The following is a 20,742-nucleotide window of genomic DNA, read 5'->3' on the forward strand; positions in this document are numbered from 1 at the left end:
ATATTGCAGCCATTCTGTGGATCAGCTTCCTTGTCCTGAATTCTATACTACTGGTCTTGAGAAATGCAGGGAATCAGAATGTTTTTGTTATGCATTGCTTCTGTAGTATAACAAAAATTCATCTGAGGTGAGAAAGAGGGAACTGTTTTTGTGAGTACAAACATTCTACTCCCTTCCTTCTAAATATTTATCTTGCCAATCCATTTATAATACAGGATCCTGAGAAGCTGAAACAATGGGCAGAAACTAGTGAGACAAATTTCAACATCTTAGTGGTTTACAGGCTGAATTTGAACCAACAGTGTGATGCAACTGGGGGAAAAAGCTATGATATGTCAGTGGTAATCTAATGTGACGATCAAGGGAAGCTATCATTCCTCTATGTTGCATGCATCAGGCTGCATTTCAGTTCTGGCATTGTTTTTTCCTTGGCAAACAAAGTGGAGCCTATCCAGAGAATGGCAATCAATATGACAGGATGACTGCAAGGAAAACATTATGAGAACTGATTGGAGGCATTGAATATGTTTAACCTGAAGAAGAAGAGATAGGATAACTGTCTTCAACAATCTGAAGGACTGTCATATGGGGCAGAAGTGTTCAGGATTGTTCCAGAACACAGTGCAATATATTGTGGTTTTAAAGGGATTAAGATTTAGGTAGGACATTAGAAAATATTTCCTAATGGGAAATTCCCTATTCAATAATGAAATAGATTGCCTTGAGTGGAGTCTCTATTGCTAAGAGTTTGGATGGTCATTTGTCAAGCATGTCTATGGAGATTCTCAGTTATCCGAGTCATGGTTGTCTCAAATGAGTTTTTTAAAAGGCACCTGGACTTCCTTTGTTTTTCTTTGAAGACATTTGGTTTCTCATCCAAGAAGCTTTTCAGCTTCTTGAACTGAAGAAGCTTCTTGGATGAGAAGCAAGACATCTTCAAGCAAAAACAAAGCCTGGTTGCCTTTTGAAAAAGCACCTTTGGGATCTATCAAACATGCTATAGTAGTGGATTCTTGTTGTGGGCAAGGACTTAGACTAGATCAGGGGTGTCAAACTCACGGCCCATGGGCCAGATGTGTCATGTATTGGCCACGTCCATCCCTGGGTTAGTGAAGGGCAAAAGAGTTGTGATACATCATGTGATGACAATGCGTCATCACGAGTTTGACACCCCTGGAGTAGATAATTGAGGTAACTTCCAAACCTTACTGCTATGACTCTGATTCATACAAGTCTACATATAGCCCACTGAATTCAGTGGGGTTAAAAGCAGGGCCAGTAATTTTCTTATACAGTAGAGAAGATATGTGCATGCCAATGGGCAGGATAAATACCTATGAGAAATATGCAAGACATATTGACTAGTATTTGCACTGTTTCATCAAACCTGTTTAGCAAGCTATATTATATACACAGGAGAAAGGAAGGAACAGAAATGGGAGGTGCCTTTAAAAGAGTACTATCTTGAGGGGTTGGTAGAGACATGTATTAGGGCAGGAATAATTTAAGAAAAAAGGAGAACGCTTTTGATTTTATCACAGTACTGGTGAGCTTTAGGGCTTGCTTACTGCTGTAAGATATTTTATTTTGTCATGAAAATGGTATAACACTGCTATTTGGGGATTTATTTCTATTGAACCAAGAGGGATGTCTACTACCCATGATGTTAGAAGAAAGCTGGTATGTCTTATGTATCATTATCATTATCAATTCTCTTTTTCTCCCCCAAGACCTTTCTTTTTTTTTTGAAAGTTTTATATGGGTTTTCACAAAAACATAATACAAATAAAACATCTTTTTTGAAAATAGCATGGTCCCAGGTTATCACTTCTTCATACAGACACAAAACTCAATTTCATGCTCATTTTTATATTCTATTCCATATCTTATTACCGTTTTATATTTTCTACATAGTTTTTCCCCTCTTTTAATTTTCTCAACTTTATTTTAATTATCTCATCTCAATCAAATCATTATATTTATACTTTTGTCTGTCCTGTTTCAATTTCATATTATCTTTTCTTATTAAACCAATTTTTCCCTGTAGTTACCAGTTGGAGTATGACACCTTTATATCTTTTAATTTTATCCATTCAAACTCTTATTTAAGCTTCAATGTATACCTTTAAGATTATAGCATTCAATATAATACATAACTTCCAATCGAGTTCTGCTTGGTACATTCTTAAAATACACACTATATTCTTAAAAAGAAAAAATTATATATATGTAAATAAAGCACACATTCCATTCCAATTCAATTCTATCATTAATATTCATTAAAATCTTAACATCTTTAACATTTCTTTTCAATTAAATATCATACTTCCTTGGGAACACTTATAAACTTTCCATAGTTAATTCTTTTCCCCCCCATATTTCTCACTTATATTTTTATAAATCATTACTAATAATTAAAAATGTTCCCATTGAATTCTCTCAATCATTTTAATTCATTTATTTATTACCAAACATTCAACGGCATTACAGTAAATATTTTATCCATCATTTTAATCATATTTTCTAAAATTATTTCAGTTTATAATATAACAATGCTATCTTATGTACCTTTGCAGAATCCCTTTTGCAATTAAATTTTCACCCATTATCTCTAAACAAGCTTATGGTTACAATCCTTATATCTTTTCCCTGTTTCTCCATTTCTTGTTTCTGTCTTTTACAACTTCTTTTCCTTGCCTTCTTCCCCCTCTTCTTCTCCCTCCCCTTTTACCCCCTCGTCTCTCTACTTCTAACTCTCTCATCTGTAATCCCCTCTTCTGTTGCTTTCTAATATTATACTTATCTTTCAAATTCTTCTTCTTTTTTGGTTGTTTTTTCTAGTCTTAAACCTTTCACTCTCTTTCCCCCTTTTCTCCCCCCCACTTAAAATTATTTGATCATTAAAGATGGCTTCTTCTTTGTCCCAATCTTCTTGTTCTGCAAGCGTTTCTTGTTGTTTCTCATAGTTCCAGATCTCCATTTCTAAGAATTGAAATATGAAGCCAAAAGAACCTCTCCCTTCTTGTGCATCTTCTTTCCATTTTTTAAGTTCCATTTTCAGTTCTTCTAAGAGTGATACCATTTTAAAGACTTTTAAACAGCCACCCGGTTAATTTTAGTCATCCAGATGCAAAAAACAAAAATCACCAAGTAATCCAAATAATCCAAGGCTGTTTCTTTCTGCTTCTTTTTTCCACTTTCTCTTCCTGGGGTTCTATTATTTTGTTACCAAGTTGCAATTAAAATGTATCTTTGAGGAATCTTGTTGAAATTTCACTGTAAGTTTCTTTTAGTTACAGTTCCATTCCTTAGTTCCAGGCAGTCTCCTCCATTTTTCCAGATCCTGCCCTTTTATTCTTTTTTTTTCTCCTTTCCTGCTTTTAAAAACTTTTAAATATCCAGAAATCTTTATTATTCCTTTGACTTTTATTTTCAGCTTAGATGCCTATTAATGTCAAAGTGGATTTTTTTTCAATTTCTTGCTTAAGTCTCTTAGCTGTCAGTATAAGGAAGGGAAGAAAAAAAAACCCTAATCTTTTCCCTTCTCTTTCTCCTTCGCAGCTTCAAAATCTTCTTTGGGAACAATGTTATTAAATTTAAATTCCAGGATACCTTATTTGTTGCTTTTGCTGTTAGACCCGGTCAACCAAAACTTTCTCTTCTTATCTTCCTCCTGCACATTCTTTTCTGGTCGAATTCTTCTTTGTGGTGGCCATTTCTGACCACCGCTACAACCGCCTTTGGGAAAGGGAGTAATGGCTAGCTGGGGAGGAGAGATGCGGCTCTCCTCAACCCTGCAGGCAGCCTCCCCCTTCTTCACCACCTCTACAGGGTGGCTTAGCCCCGAAACCAGCCGGCTCGGGGCGCTCCAGTGGCGAGCACGGATCGAAGCCTCGCAGAGACGAGGTTTCGGTCTGTCGTCAAAGAAGCTCAAACCGGAAGCCCCCCAAGACCTTTCAAGTTGGCAATGAATTGTATTGTGTTCATACAACTCTTATATTATGAGGACGTTTCTTTTATGTAGTCTTCTGATCATATATGGAATTTTCACATTGCTTATGCTATCATTTCCCTTAGTGTGAAAGAGGAAAAAATAGGAAAATATAAAACAGCTGCAAAATTTAATTTGTCTGCATGCTGTTTAGCTAGATGGGCTCTAAAAGGCAGGGTACTTTTCTAAACCTTCTAGTTTCTGATGTTATATGAAGATATCACATGGTAATGTAGGTATATTCTGCATATATTTCCTTTTCATTAAATAGCTATATTGTCTCTTAATCATATCTATGCACTGAGAGTGGAAATGATAGACAATCATAGGCTAGTTTCCACCACTAGTACTTGAATGGCTTATCCAGGTTTCAATCTATCATTATTTTAGTTTGTGGCTTATGGGACACATTCGTACATAAACTGTACAAGGCTTTGAGAACTGTAATTATGGTTTTTGTTTTGGTTGATCATTGTTTTAATGTCTTGTTAGTCATTTCCGGTTCTCATATAAACCAAATAAAGTGAATAAATAAATAATAATCCTCCAGCTGGCCTTTTCCAAGTTTGGGGTGCTATCAAGATACTGATAAAAGGAATGGTACTATTTATGAAATTATCCCCAACCTCACCTCAGGGTAGAAAGCATGGATACATCAGTAATTCTGCCCATTATATTCCTATTCCAGTTTTCAACCATAGTACAGAATGTACAATTCTTTCATCCATTTGTAGTGCAGTGCAGGAGGTATGTAAATCAGGGAGGAAGCAACATGCATATACCAAGGGACATTTGAACGCCTTGATTTGACAAACTCAGTTTAGTACAAGGTCATCTGTTTTGAAACATGTTCTTTAAGGTAATCCTGTATTTCCATGCTTTCAGTTAGGTAAGGCACTGGATTATCTCTAAGAATAGAAAATTCTGATGTAGTTGCTCTTCTAATATGTGCTTCCTTATTTATTTTGACTTCATTGTGAGACTAGGTGGTGAAATTTCTAGGAGCTGCCATTCAGAATGAAACTTTTGCATGTTTTAAAATATCCAACTGTTTTAGGCTTTCTTTGCTCCCCATCCAAGAAGTTTGTGCAATCACATTGCATTTCCACACTAACGATTAGTAACATTTTATGATATCAACTAGTCATCACCGTTGCAAAGTAAAGCGTATATTCATTACTGCTGCTCTTCCATACAACTGCAGAATGACAGTATTGACATTATAAATCATTAGTGGGGAAGAAATTGTTCGTTCCTTTGCCCGTTACTATTACAAACCTTTAAACCATGGCATATCATAAATAACCCAGAGACAAGAAGTCAGAAAAACACCCACAACAGGCTCTATCCATAATCAGTTCTTTCAGTCAAGATGTGGTTGGACAAGTTAAGGCTTGCCTGTCATCATTTGTAATGCTAAAGTAGAGCCTCAGAATAGGTGTAGCAGTGAGGTTAGAACATCTGAGCATGTACAGGAAGCATTTTTTCTGAGAACTGAATAACAGGGTTTCCTATCAGAGGAAGTTCTTTTCAGATAGGCATTAGAAATTGACAATTGTATATAATATTATATTTGTAGGCTCATTTAGGACTAGGATTAGTATAAATATTTTTTTAGTCATCAAGTCGTATGTTAGAGAACAATAACTTTTCAAAGCTTCAATTCCATTTGTAAGAGCTCCCATGATTCCAATCCTTTGGTGTGAAAGTCACAAGATTTCAATTATCTCATGGAAATCTTATTATAGATGATTTGTCATACCCGGTTAGCATTTGGGTGGGAGACTTTCAAGAAATCACAGGTTAATAGGCTAGGCTGGGAAGTTGAAAGAGCATCCTGAAAGAAGGCACCAACAAGCCACTTATATGCTGTTGCCACAAAAACCAACAACGACAACAAAAACATGTCATGATGTGTCTATAAAATCATCAGGAATCAAGCTGAACTCAAACTTTCACCTTTTAATCTGCATCTGTGTTGACAGAACCTTGAGGAAAAACAGGCTGCTCTGGATTGCTTGTGTGATTCTGTACAACAAAGGTCTTTGGGAAGCAATTCAATGGATCTAAATAATGTAGAAAAACACTGTATTGGCAATCAATGAAATCCTAAATGTTTGCTTCTAAAAGACAGGAAGAAGGATGGAGAGAAAAAAATTGATTGAAATGAGTGACTGACAAAGGAATAATTCATCAGAAGCTCTCCAATCATAATTCAACAGGATTAAAAATACTGAGTTCTTTATCCACAAATATAATTTTGACCTACAAATAGTTGCTTGCTTCCTTTTTATATAAAAATGAAAACGTAAAGTAACCCAACTCTGATTCTCTATGCCTATTTCTATAAATTTTCATGTTTCCTGGCAGAGATTTTCCTCTAACATCTGCAATTTTCCCAGGCACTGTTCATTAAAAAGAGGGCAGTTGATTTCTGTCTTACAGTTCTGTACCTTTGCACAAATTGCCTTGCCTTTACAAGACTGAAATTGGACCTATTGGACCTATTTGCTGTCCATGGAAGAGGCAGCACCAAATGCCTGTTCTGTCCAAAAGAAATCTTTTTTCTTTCCAAACTTCTCAGCCTAATTCCAGCTCTCATTTTATGTGAATAGAGCTCAAACTTTGCAATGTTAAGATGTGTGGACTTCAATGCCAAGAATCTTTTAGCCAGCATACTTCCTGGGGAATTCCGGAAATCAAAGTCCATACAGAGTCCATACATAAAAAGTCCATACATAAAGACAAAGTCCATACATAAAGAGCCATGGTGGCCTATTGGTTAGAATGCAGTACTGCAGGCTAACTAGCTGTTCACTCCAGGAGTTCCATTCTGAGCTGTTTAATGTTGATTCAGCCTTCCATCCTTCTGAGGCTGGTAAAACGAGGACCCAGATTGTTGAGAGCAATATGCTAACTCTGTAAATCGCTTAGAGAGGGCTGTAAAGCACTGTGAAGCAGTGTAAGTCTAAGTGCTATTGCTATTGCTTAATATGCTAAAGGTTGAGAAATTCTGGTATAGATTTGATGAGACCTCTCCTGCCAGCACACTCTTCCCTAAAACCAACCTTCCTGTGTCTGAAACAAACTATTTGCTTGGCAATTTCTGTCTTTGGGCATCATTTTTCCAGGATTGTTGACCAGTAACTGCTACTTTTACACAATATGTTAGAACTGGGCAAACAATAACTTTGATGGTGCATATTTGTTGTCCATATGATATTTAATATTTTGTCTTGAGATATATTTGTCTGACCTTGGTCTTAAGTCTAAACTATTTCATAGGATTGTTTTGCAGATAAAATGGTGGTTGGGAAGGAAGAGTACATTCATTGCCCCAAACCTCTCAGAAAAATAATGATGTAGTAACCATAAAGCAAACAAAGAGCAGATATAAAAATGCCCATCTTGAAGGATGATAAAATGAGAGAGGGAATTTTCTTTCATGACTGTCCTACACAAAACTTTACCAGCACAGATGAAGGACTTGCTACCAAGTTTAAAACGTACATTAATTTTTGTTAGAAATCTTGTAAGAGCTAAATATAAATTACCTTTTTATTCTGCTTGACAAATCAGTTTTCTGCCAAAAGCATTTGCAGCAACAGAATTTAGTCCAGCAACAGGAATGAAACCTTTCTACTTCTGCTCATGGTGTATCATAAGCCCTGATTATTTTTTGAATGTGGCAATACTCAGTTCCTGCATATTTTGGTCTTGTTTTGTTGAAAACTTTAATGTAACGGATAAAAATATAACATGCACAATAACATATTCCTCTAAACCACATCACAGTGTGAAAATAAACATGTTTGTTTTATACCAACAGCCGATTTCAATATGCTGCAGTAGAGGTCAAAAACACATAACTGGAAAGCACTGAATGGTATGAAGCCTAAAGTAGAAAATGTGAGAAAAATCTAGTCAAATGATTCACATACTGATGATAAACAAACATTTAGTAATCTGACATTTAAGTTTGCCACCCTCAAGCAGTAATAGGAATGGACTCTCTGACACTGTTCTCAGAGGTGTTTTCTGATGACATTTGGCTGACTTACAGCTCTTTTGCCCAATAGGAGTTGCTTTTTGTTGATATTTCTTTAACTACAGTCTGCTACAGGATGTGTCCCTCAAATTCTAGGAAAAACATTTTGCATTTGATCTGTGCCAAGTAGCATTTCGTGCTAAACTAGTTGTGGGTGATCCAGTTTGTGTCGATGATTGATGGTAGTTTGAGGACATTTTGGTTAATTTTCCAGATTAGAAGATTTTCACTGCATTTTTCATATTTTTCTCAGCTTTTTATATTGAAACAAAGCAAGAGAAATTGAGAGATCATTCCCCAATCTTCATTTTGCAAGTAAACCAGTTTCTACTGCATTAACGTCCTGCATAAAGGTAGAATCTAATGCAGGGTTTTTCTTGCTGAATGAAGACAGGATAATTTATGCTCTGCAGTCACATGGGCAAATAACAATAACTGCTTATTTCCCTTATACAGTATATTTCCAATGAAACCCTATGGGAAATCAAAAATCAAAACATTTAAAACAGAAACTTAGATGATTTTCCCGAAATAGAAGTATATTTCTCAGAATATAAGGTGAGAAATGAATGTCATAGTAGAATTAGCATTTGTGATGGTAGTGATATGTATTCAAAAATAAAAATTGACTGGTAATGTTAAGAGAAGAAATAATGTGACAAATTATTTTTCCACAAGAGGGCAGTGCTCTAAAAAAACAAAAGATATTTAGCATCAATATTATCTGATATCTCCATTAGATTTGTGTGCATTCCATACCACCTAAAAGGTAAATGTATGAAGGGAGAATCCTGTTCATCTCAGTCTCAGCCATTTTAGAAGTGGCACATAAAACCTGAATAATCGAGAACATCTTTAGAAATGCTTTGCAGTAAGAGAGTACATTTGGCAATAGAGGCACTTTGAGTATACCCAGATATTTTGCTTTGCATTCTCAGCGAATTGAAATTTATCTGCATGCAAATGTCACTGGATAACACCAGGAATAGCATCTAAAGTTGAAAAAAGGGAGCTTCATATGTACTTTTCATGATTCCTTGTAATGGAAACACCCTGAAATAAATAAGATTGTTACTTCACTAGAAAGGGTTGAACAGCCTGCAATGCCTGAGAATTTGCCCTGTTAGCTGCAACATTAGAACTCATTTCATCCATGATAATTGGTAGAAAAGAAATTGAAGAGTGTTATTGTGATGACATTATGTGATAAATGTTAAGTGTAATGCCGTTATGGGAAGGGAAGAGCACAAGATGAGCTTGGAGGTAGTCCTGCACCATGCTCAGCGTTTTAGTAGTGGAACACAGAGAAAAAATACATTTTTAAAAGGGGTGGGGTAGGAAGGAGATTAAAGCAAAGTCGTTATGACATGGTATCTCTGGATCTAAGTATAATTACTTTGGAAATCAGAGAGCCCTATGATTAATGAAAAGACAATAGTTGAAATTATGCACAGACATATTCCCAAATCTGAATATGTTCAGCGATGAATATGCCCAGTGATGACAAATATGTGCTTTTTGGATAAGAAATACAGCAGAGAGGTTATATAATAAAATCACAGCACTCCCTTTCCTGTAAGTATCTGTTATGACATGACGCAAGTTATTCATGCTGCTAACTCACATGAAACTCAGCTATGCATAAACATTAAATGATGCATGCCTGAGAAGGGTGTAGTCCCTTTGAAAAGATTTTAAAGAATGATAAGCTGTCACAGACAACTAAGCAGGAACAAACGGATTGATATGGCATTCCATCCACAATCATGCAATTATGCACAGGATTTTTTAATTGAGTGTTGTGTGGGAGGCAAGCTTGTAGTTTTACCCTTCTTAAGTTTATGTAAACTTTCTGGCAGCCAGATTAATTGATAATTGCATATAAATTATGATAAATAATTACTGTATAAGGTTATGAAAACTATTAAGAATATATTTTTGCCACTTAATAGATCAGTTTCCAGGATTCTTGGCTAGTATGGCTGCTAACAGCTACAGTCTTCCTGTGTCTGGAGGAATTCAGGTGAGGTAGGCCAGGTCAGGAAAGAAATATCATACAAAATACCAGAAAATACTTTATTGAGACAGGCTTTAGTAACAGAATCTTGAAATCCTGACAATCCTTCTGTCTCTTCTTCCTATAACAAAGACAGTCAAGGTGGGATGATCTTGAGTTTCTTTCTCATGCTTTCTTGTTTTCACAGGCTAAGTTCATGTTTTACTTATTGTTGCCATATATCTATTTGTACCAGTTTAATACAGTTGTCTTAAGCTACATTGCCTATTAATTCATCTCTCAGGGCACAAGTAGTTTCTTAACTGAAAATTTCTCGAAGCTTATGGATTGTTGCTCTGAGAGAGGCAGTGTGGTGTAGTAGTTATGGCAGTGTTTCTCAACCATGGCAACTTTAACACACATAGAGTTCAGCTCCCAGAATCCCCCAGCCAGCACATCTTAAAGTTGCTGAGATTGAAAAACAATGTTTCAAGGTACTGGACTAGGAATGGGGAGGCCTAGATTATAGACCTCTATCAAGCATGGACCTCTATCAAGTCTGGGGGACTTTGACCAGTCATCGTTTTTGAGTCCTAATGAGGGTCAAGGTTGGCACTCAATAGTTAGCAGAAAGACAAAACCTCACACACAAAATCCCTCACACACTGATAAAACTCTGCTAAGCAGGAAAAATGCTCAGAAGAGCATCTATTGTTCTTCTGATAGATGGTCTCTCAACTAGCTTGATCACCCCAAAAATAATGACTGGAAGAGCAGCTAGAACGTTTCAAAGAGGTAAATGTGGTTAATTCATTTAACATCATGACTTCTCTAAAATTTACTTATAGGATTTATTTGCTGCCCATCTTCTTTCAAAGTGATTCTTTCAAATATAACCAAAAGCATCATAACTGATAAGGGGTGAGGGGAGAGGTGAATAATTGCAAGTCATGCAAAGAAAAACATCAGATTAGCTTTCTGCACTTGCCTTTTTGCTGGAGAAGAATATTGAAATATTTTTTTTCTGTAAGCTATTTCTGTCCCTGCTTATCTCTGAGCGGGGCTGCACACACACACACACACACACAGAGTGAGCATTATTTATAAAATAGTACTGCAAAATAGTAAATCTTAATATTATAATGTTAGTATGGCCTCGCTTGTCATGCAAGAGCGTTGCTACTGCTTTCCCAACGCCGTTTTGGGCCAAAGCGGCGGGGAAGGGAGGGAGGGCAAGGGAGAGCTAGAAGGCTCGTCCCTCGACCCCCAGAGCCCCCAATTCCTTAGCTTTTGAAACAAGGACTCGGCTTCAGAATATGGATTTGAACAAGACCGCTGAGCGACTGCGGTCAGTCAATTGCTTAACTGCTTTGATTCTGTCTGGTGTGGCCTTCGCTTCTGGGCCAGCAGAGATACGGGCTGCTCCTAAACAGGAAAGGCGGTTTTTATCCTCCTCTGAAGTCTCAATCGCTTCTTGACTTTCCCGCGAGTGAGGCGGGAAACCAGCAACTCCCAACCGCTTGCTTCCCTTTGCAGGAACAATCCAGCTCTGCCTCGCCAACTGACGCCTTTCCCCAGTCACAATGACCCAGATCTGGACCGGGCGGCGCGGCACAGCGCCATCCGCAGCTGCAATCAAGAAGTGGCACTGGACGGTTGAGGTCATCATGTGTCCGGCAGCAACGCCCATCTATTCCCTCCTCTCTGCCGGCCGCATTTTTCCAGGAGCTTAGGAAAGACTGGAAGAGGAGTAGGAGGAGGGGCGCGGTGCTCACGTGGAGAAAAATTGCAGCGTGACGGCGCCAAAGGAGAACCCGAAGGGAGGGATTCCCTGGAAGGTAGGAGCCGGCTGGGCTTCAGGGGATGGGGCAGAGCACGAGGAAGGGAATCCCCCATTTCATCATAATCCCATTTGTTCAGGATCCAAGGAATCCAGGCTGTCTAACTCGTGGATGTGCTGCAAAATTCCAATCACTGCAGATTTTGGCAATGTGACCTGGAGAACAGCTTCCTTTGTCAACATGTCTGGATTGAATAATAAAACAGTGGTCTGATATTTAAAATCAGAAGCAGTAAACGGGAGTTTACCGGGCAGCTGTGTCAAAACCTATCCATTCCATCCAGTTATCCAGTTAAAAATCAATTTTCCTAATGTCTTCCACATGCTGAGACCCTGGGCACCAGATTGTGGAAAGTTGGCTGAGTAGCACAAAAGTGTAATAGCAGAGTGCTAGAATCGGAGTTGTTTTATGCTGAAGTTTGTTAACAGAATACAGATGGTTCTTGACAGTTTGTTTAGCGGACGTTCAAAGTTACAAGGGCACAGGAAAAAGTGACATGACTCTTTTTCACACTTATCACCACTGCAGCATCCCTAATGGTCATGTGATCAAAATTCAGATGCTTGCCAACTGACTCATATTTATGACGGTTACAGTATCTTATGGTCACGTTGTGATCTCTAACAAATAAAGACAGCAGGGAAGCCAGAATTCACTTAACAACTGTGTTAAAAATTTGAGAGGAGCATCTGGTCAGTGTTCCTCTGGAAAGCAAAGCAGCTCCCATCTTCATTGTTCAGTAGCAGTGGCTTTGGGCCAGTCTTTGCAAGGTAGGAGTAGTGACCTTGGCTCTGAAAACTTATTCACTAGGTCGAAAGGCTCAACAGCTCATCAAAGAAAACTGTTTTGTCAAACTGAAGTGGCAAGTTCTCTTAGGACAGGCTCTAGTTTTTATTTTATTTTATTATTTCCCACCAATTTCAAAGTGGTGTTTTCAGTACCCATTTGGAGTAGATTCTGTAAGCTATGAAAAGGGACTGGGGACTTCTTGAGTCCATGGATTGATTTCACTTGGAAATGTATCATATACTGCAGTGGCCCCTGACCTTTTGGGCACCAGGGATTGGTTCCAGGGAGAGAGGTGGACCGGAGGGGAGAGTGTGGTTTCGTGTGCTGCGGGCATCCTGCAGATGGGGCTTTGCTTGTTTGCATTGCCTGGTTTCTGGCATGCCACGGACTGGTGCCAATCCATAGACTGGGGCATTGGGGAGCCCTAATGTACTGTCTTACAGTATAATGTACTGTATATCATTGTATAGCGGTGGTGGTATTCTGCCGGTTCTGCAGAGCAGGTAGCAGCGATGAACAACGGAGACTGAATCAGTTCTCTCCACCGGTCTGCTGTTGGGCCCACCCTCCCGCTCATGCTCCCATACTCATCTTTATCCTCTGAATTTGAAGTGCAGCTGCTTTGTGCAGCAGCTGCTGAAGCGACCGATATCATGCATGCTTGTAGGAGGTGAGTTAGAACACCTTTGTGCCTGTGCAAAGTGCGTGTTTGGCACACGCAAACTGCTGGTGACCTACTGCTGCACCATAGAGAGCATTTTAACATACTGCACCTCTGTATGGTTTGCCAATTGCACCATGGCAGATCGGACAGCACTCCAGAGGGTTAATGTCATTGCCCAGAAGATCATGGGTTGCCCTCTCCCCACTTTGGAAGAGCTTTATAGCTCCTGCTGCCTTAAGAAAGTTCAAAACATTCTCAAAGATCCATCTCATCCTGGGAACCGTTTTTTTGAACTATTACCATCTGGCAGACTGTACCGAATAATAAAAACAAGGACAAATAGGCTGAAAAACAGCTTCTATCCCAGGGCAGTAGCTCTTTTGAATTCTTCTGTACAGTGCAATATTAATGCAATATCAGGGGTTTTCAATTCAATGTATAGAATGTGAAGGATGTGTGCTTATGTTTATTTTCATGCTCATGGTCATGATGTGCACTGAAGATGGTGTTTGATTTCGTTGTACGAGGTGCAATAACAATAAAGTAAACTAAAATGAGTGCGTGCCCACCAAGCCACGCCCACCGAACCGGTGGTAAAAATATTTGAATTCCACCACTGGTGTATAGTGGTTTTACAATAGAGTGTACACCAGTGCTTCCTCAATCTCAGCAACTTAATGATGTGTAGGCTTCAACTCTCAAAACTGGGAAGATTCTGGAAGTTGAAGTCCGCACACATCTTGAAGTTGCTGAGGTTGCGAAACAGTGGCCTATACTAATAATCTGCATTTAGACTGTTACTCTATTAAACTGAGCTTCTTCTTTAAAAAGAACATCTGTGTCCTTTAAAACTTTTATTTAACAACAAAAACAACAATCTTTTCCTGTGATGGGTGGCTGATGAAAGGTGTCTTTTCTTTGAACAGAAAACACCCAACCAAAACAAGGTTATCTTGCTCTATTTACTTAGGCTTTGACTGTCGTGTTAGGTAATTTCCCTTCTTAGAGGATTAATGGCTTTATAACTTAGTGGACAGAACTAAATTTAGAGAGCTGAATTAGTGCAGCCTAACAAGTTCAGAGCGTCATGGAAAGTAGAAAACCATTAATAAGGTTTTAAAATAACGTCAAGGGCCCTCCATGTTTAGAATGCATAAACAGTTTCATTAACTACTGAATAAATCATTTTTTCATTCAATAGTCTCCAGGGAAGTAAACATTACAAGAGAGACACGTTGGAGAATAAAATATTTTATTTGGAATTATATAACAATAAAAAATAGCTATCATGCCAGGATGTCAAAATACTGGTTGAAACAAAGGCAGAACTAGCAAGACTCACTTCTGATTTGAAGAAAGCTGTTCTGCAATCTTGTTGACTCTTTTTATTAGTTTTCATAAAATGAATGATAACTGATTGTAAAATATTTTCATTGCCCTTTTTTAAAAAAAAAATAAGCACCTAGAGCAGGGGTTTCCAAACCCTGGGCTGTGGACCAGCAGGTTCTGACCAGTTCTGGAGAACCGGTAGCAGAAATTTTGAGTAGTTTGGAATACCACCTTTGGCTGGCCCCACACACATCTATTCTCTGTCTCCTGCATCCCAGCTGAACGGCTGGGTCTTCTTTTGTTGCCCTGCACAGGAGAATGGAGCTGGAAAGCAGGTTAGTGGGATTGGGAGGGAATGGAGATTTTGCAGTATTTTTCCCCTGGAGTGAGGTGGGAATGGAGATTTTACAGTATCCTTTTCCTGCCATGCCCACCAAGCCACGCCCATAGAACCAGTAGTAAAAATTTTTGAATCCCATCACTGCTATGGACCAACACTGGGCCTTGAGCCATTCGCAACTGGGCTGTGGAACTGAAGGCCGAGTGGGCGCACATCCCCACTTGCACGAGTGGTAGGCACATACGTGTGCAGCTCCATTTGTGCAAGCGGTGGGCACACTTTCCTGTCATTCATGCAAATGGAGCATGCATATACTTGTCTGCTGCTCGGGCAAGTGGGATGCATGCACACATGCTTGGCTGCTACTCGTGTAAGTGGGAATGCACATACATGCACACTTGTCTGCCGCTCAAGCAGAACCATCCCTTCTTCCCCTCCACTGGGAATGGAGTTTCAAGTTCACAAAGCTGGAAAGATTGGGGAACTCTGACTTAGACCACTTACAATCACCTCACTAAAGTTTTTGAAATTTTTCCATTTAAAAAAAAATATCCCCTTTAAACTGCCCTTAAACTATCACTTTTTTAAAAAAGAACTAAAATTCAAACAATCTGACTATGCACTGACTTTCCTGCAATCTGAGGCAGATAATAACTATCTGCACGTTTCCCCTTGTCTAGCCCATCAGAAGAAAATAAAGAAGTAGAGATGCAGAGAGGTTGCATAAGCAAATAAATGTTGGCTCTTTTCCCCCTTGCACCTGCCCTGACATAAACTTCTCCTGACATCTTTTTTTCTGCTGAATCCCCATGACGTCGTCCTCTTCTGAGCTCCATGAATGAGGTCTCCTTAGGTCATTCTTAATTGAACCAATGTCAAAATATTCCCTCCCCTCTTTATTCCAACAACAAGCAAAGATATGTAAAATCTGGGGGATGGGGAGGTGGGAGAAACAAGGAGATTGGCAGTGACTGGGAGCAAAGGCAATATATGCAGGCTAAAGGACTGACAATAGGGGCAGCAAATTTCAAGTCAGTATGGTTTTCTGCCATAGGTGATGAGCTTTCTCGGCATTGGAAAAAGCGCATAGTGAGTGTCAAGACAGATCAAGCTGTTGAGAAAGGCTGGAAGTAATTGTTCAGTATGTTCCTCACCCTTGTTTTCTATTTTCTATTTTAAGTCATAACAATAAATGTATAAATTATAGATATTACTGCTAGAGAGGGGCAGTAGAACACACATGGTCCAGCATTAAACTACACGCTGAACTTGACTTGCTACAGTGCTCCCTATACTGAGATCGTCCAGAAAGACATGATGGTAACAGGGTCCCTGAGATCCCCAAAGCATACTAGCTGCTTTAAACCGATGTTTCTCAGTTGATGGTATGTGTATATTACCAGGACACAGAAAAGCTCAAATAGGATGCAATATTTTCATAAAAATACTAGGAATTCTCTTTCCCCATGTACTTTTGCAGATTTGATGTATGGACTTCTGTTTGACAAACTACAGGACCTGCAAGTTGAAATGGCTTAAAGTCAAGATGGGCTTAAAGCAGAGGTGGGATTCCACCAGTATAACAACCGGTTCGGTGATTGCTTTGTGAGCGCTCCATGCACGCATTCCACATTTTAAAAACTCTAACACTTACCTTCCACTGCAGTCCCTGTGAATAAAACAGCTGAGGCGCAGCAAACTGCTCTGCCACGCAAATCAGCTATGCTCCAAACAAAGGAAATAAAGCACAAGAAACAGTAGGGGCGGGCGGGTGGGCGCACATGCTTGTTGCAGCGAACTGGTTTGCTGCCAGCTGATCTTCAGAACAAGGGATTCACCCAAAAACGGTTCGAACTGGTAGAATCCCACCCCTTGCTTAAAGAGACAAGAGGTGCTGGGTGGCCCATAAGTTCCTCCATGGAAAAGTCTTTACTCAGATTTTTTTTCTTGACTTTTTTTACTTGTTTCAGTTTTTTATTTCCTCAGCAAATAGCCCCTTCTCTTTATGTCCCATCTTGTGAGGTCTTTCCTCTGCATTTTTCTCCCAACAGCTATGATGATGATGATGATGATTATTATTATTATGATTAATATTTCTTATACTACTCACAAGTTAGCTAAGGGTTCTTGAAGCAGGAGAGAAGACTGACAGCTCATGTATGGAAATTGCTGGGGGGGGAAAGGCAACCTTTCCTTTCTGCTTGAAAGAACCCTGATTTTTCTCTGGGGCTCCTAAGAGTTTTGGTGTTTGGAAAGTAGCTTCAAATTTCAAGGGAGTCAATAAAGAGAAGAAGGGAATAATGGTTGATCTGGACAAGCTGCTGTACTTTCTACCAAGAGTGTCCGCGGGGTATGGTCAAAAAAGTAAAAATGTAGCTGTGACAGTGTGATTGAAGCTTTGCACAGTTTTGTGGGCATTATATGTGCAACACATATAAAAACGAGTGGAGGTTTAGTCATGCATCATGGCTGCGCCTTGACTTTTTTTCACCATACCCTCTGAACACATTGATTCTTACTTTCAATCTTTTACTTTCTGCCTGGAACTGCTGAGCATCTTTTCTGTTACCTTGCAATAAAAGCCAAAAGCTATAGGCAAGCTTGGGGGATAGATTGTTTATTGTTGTTTTGGAAAGGGTTTGATTCATTGTTGTTTTTTCCAGTAGGGGAGCACGACTGCATGGCCTCTTCTGCAACGGAAAACATTTTCAAAATTAATTGGAAAGGTAGGAAAAGAGGAAGTTACTTCAATTTAAAAAAAAAGTGCGTGTAGACATATAGATATCTGTAGAAAAAGATGGCCTTTTTGTTTCTGTCATAGCAGAATACATGCTGCTGGATAGTATCTTTAGGGATGGAAATCTCAACTTTGTTTTACATCTCAAAGTGGGTTTTCCCACCCACCATTTCTTTTTCTTCTTAGCCATAGTTACTTTTAATCAGTTTGTTTCAGATTTAAAATACCCCTCCATTAGGGGAAAATGGGTTTTTAAAATCTTTGGGGAAAGAGTTTGATGGTGGGTGGCTTGTTATTGTTAACATCCTCCTTGCTGTGAATTCAGGCTAACACAAATATTCACAGGATTCTGCTGCACATTTACAATGTGGCCCTGAGTTTGGGGACAATCAACTGGCCAAATGCTACTCCTCTTGCTTGTTGTATAAAAGGGAGACTAAATCTCTCCCCCTCCCCTTGGCTTTTCTCTTTACAGACCAAGTTATCCATGAAGACAAGGTCTTAAGTCAAGCCTTGCAAGATGGCACACAAGAAGAAAGGGGCTGAAGCTTTGCTCAAGTCATCAGATCCTGAATGCAAACCGCAAAAGAAATGTCCTATAGCTCTGGGCTACAAGATAGAGCAGGCTTTAATTTCTGAATATGTCCCTAGGGTCATACATCTAGGAGGATTTAAGCCCGAGTATCTTAGCTTTGCCTTCTATAACCCTAATTACTCCAATTCCTACAATCCATTTTACACTTTACAAAAACCAACCTGTGGCTACCGGTATTGCCGAGACACTGACCACCGAAGGAAAGTCATGGATATTGATAGAGTAAATATTCCAAAATGGAGAACTATTGTGGGGAAAAAGCCAGGTGTGGGTTCAGAAGGCTCAAAAGTCTGAAACAGTCATGTGTTTCTCCTGAGACTTTCCTAACAGCATTCTCATTCAAAATCTGAACTCTGTCATCCTCCAAGCATGCCTAAAAGCAGATGCCGTGGGAGCTTCAAATGATAAAAAATAGAGTTCTGCCTTGCAGCAAGAGCTTCTGGAACCAACTATGAATGGAATAAATCAAGTCCTACAAGAAAGGCATCAAAGCCGCCTTACTTTGGCTTTGAAACATCTACAGCTGTAGATCTCCCACCAGCCAGAAAAGCACCAAAATGAAGATCAAATGAGCAGTACTTTTCTCTTTGTTGCTTTGTTTACCACATATATTTATTATTCCCAGAGAAATAGGAAGAACTAAAGCCAAAGCAATTTAAGATTTGCTTTGTCCAGCCAAGCATACTTCCGGGTATTACAATGAAAAAAAACCCACAATTCTCTCCTTAACATCTCTGTAACAGAACTGTATAACTGTATAGATCAGGGCTGTTAAACTCCTGGCCCGTGGGCTGGATGCGTCATGTGCTGGCTACGCCTATGCCCGGTTTAGCAAAGGGAGCAAAAATCCCGATACGTCACATGACACCACAGTAACAAAGCAAATTTGACACCCCTGACAGAGATATTCAGAATCTAATAACTAACCTGTACGATAGATATAAAAGTTACAAGGCCAGTTTCGTGAATTAACTCCATTGGGTTACATCATTACTTCCCAAACCTGGGTAAATTATCCAAAATTAAGTAAAGGTGTTTTTTCTTTAAGCAACCTACAAATTCAATCACAACAGTACATTTAAATAAGGACTTTCTGATAAGCAATAAAAAGGATTTTCTGATAAGAGGGTTTTGAGTAATGAAAAAAGGTTTGGGAAGCACAGGGTTATATACATTCTTACAGGACCTAAAAGCATCTGACTTTTTATGTGTTTTTAAAGAACTGGTTAAGAAATTCAGTAAAACAATTGATATGAAAGCATTCTAGTCTGTGAATAAACAACACACACAGAGAGTTATATATTAAAACAATGAAATGTGAAACAATATATGCAAGGCTGAGGAACATGTGTGCAAGATAGACCAGGATATTCTCACACATTATTTTCATTTTATTTTCATTCACATATATGCATTGGAAACTTTATCTTTAGAACAAAAGTTGGAAAAGGAATCTAAAACAAACAATACTGATAAGAGTATGCAGATATACTAATAACTAATAAACACCTGCAATTGATCTGTCTATAAGTAGATCTAAATTGGCTTGGTAGACATGGATGTAGAGTGCCAGTATGGGGTAGGGATGTGTGTGCATGTATCTATAAGGTCTCTGCCCTTTGTCTTGTCTGCTTGTCTAGTAAGTGTTCGAAATTCTGTAAAGAATTCTGTATTTGCTCTATTCAGAGCTCCTATGATGGGCAGGCCTTCCTCTTCTGAATTTCTGGATCATCAGAGCTCCCAAAAGTTAGCTGAATGTGCTTAGAGAATCCTTTGCAGTGCAAAAATCTGTAGAAAGGAGCTTAAACATATACCCACATTTCCTGATTCAGTTTGTTTATACCCCTGAGCAACCACTGTCTGCACAGAATTTTAGGGCTTTTAGTAAAAGATAACAAAACAGGAAAGCTGCCACAAGGGCGGATACAGTATGCTGCTTATTATATACTTAATACATGAAGAAAGTCATTAAACGTTTCTTTCCTTAGCCTTATCATTACTATGTGAGGCTATAGGCATACCTCAGCAGAACACATGGTTATGTATAACATGCTACTTAGTTTGTTCTACTTGTTTCATCCTCAATGTATAGTTATTCAATACAACCCAGTGGATTGTTTCTTGCACTGTGTTTCTTGCGCACTGAGCTTTAGAACTCAGTTGAGGGCATTGCTTAACCTTATTTGAATGGGCCTGCTTTCAAATTGAATGGCCTTTTCAAATTTTATAGTTCAACAAGGAAAGTAATAGGAACTGTGAAAGATAACAATTGTTTTCACAAATTATTTCTAGTTTTCTCATAATCATCTCTGACATAATGAAAAGTGGATTATATATTATTAAGCTATTTTCAAAGCTATGGTTATGGCCAATTTAATCTTTTTCTGTACCTTATAATCTACTACTCTCTCA

General features: G+C 38.8%; 1 protein-coding gene across 3 annotated transcripts; it reads left to right on the forward strand.

Moving 5' to 3' along the window:
- Positions 1 to 1,472: 1,472 nt before the first annotated feature.
- CIMIP3 (ciliary microtubule inner protein 3) lies at positions 1,473 to 20,615 on the forward strand. 3 transcript variants are annotated; one of them, XM_087959596.1, is made up of 3 exons: positions 1,473 to 1,680; positions 17,662 to 17,724; positions 18,211 to 20,615. In XM_087959596.1, exon 3 carries the CDS (start codon positions 18,256 to 18,258, stop codon positions 18,622 to 18,624), a length of 369 nt encoding a protein of 122 aa, XP_087815722.1. In that variant the 5' UTR covers positions 1,473 to 1,680; positions 17,662 to 17,724; positions 18,211 to 18,255; the 3' UTR covers positions 18,625 to 20,615. The 3 variants fall into 3 exon arrangements, with proteins under 3 accessions (XP_087815722.1, XP_087815723.1, XP_087815721.1); XM_087959595.1 differs by lacking the exon at positions 1,473 to 1,680 and adding an exon at positions 11,578 to 11,873; XM_087959597.1 differs by lacking the exon at positions 17,662 to 17,724.
- Positions 20,616 to 20,742: the final 127 nt, after the last annotated feature.

This window comes from Notechis scutatus, chromosome 3 (genome assembly GCF_049901735.1).
Source record: "Notechis scutatus isolate UNSWTSFEM ecotype Mainland chromosome 3, rNotScu1.2, whole genome shotgun sequence".
NCBI lineage: Eukaryota > Metazoa > Chordata > Lepidosauria > Squamata > Elapidae > Notechis > Notechis scutatus.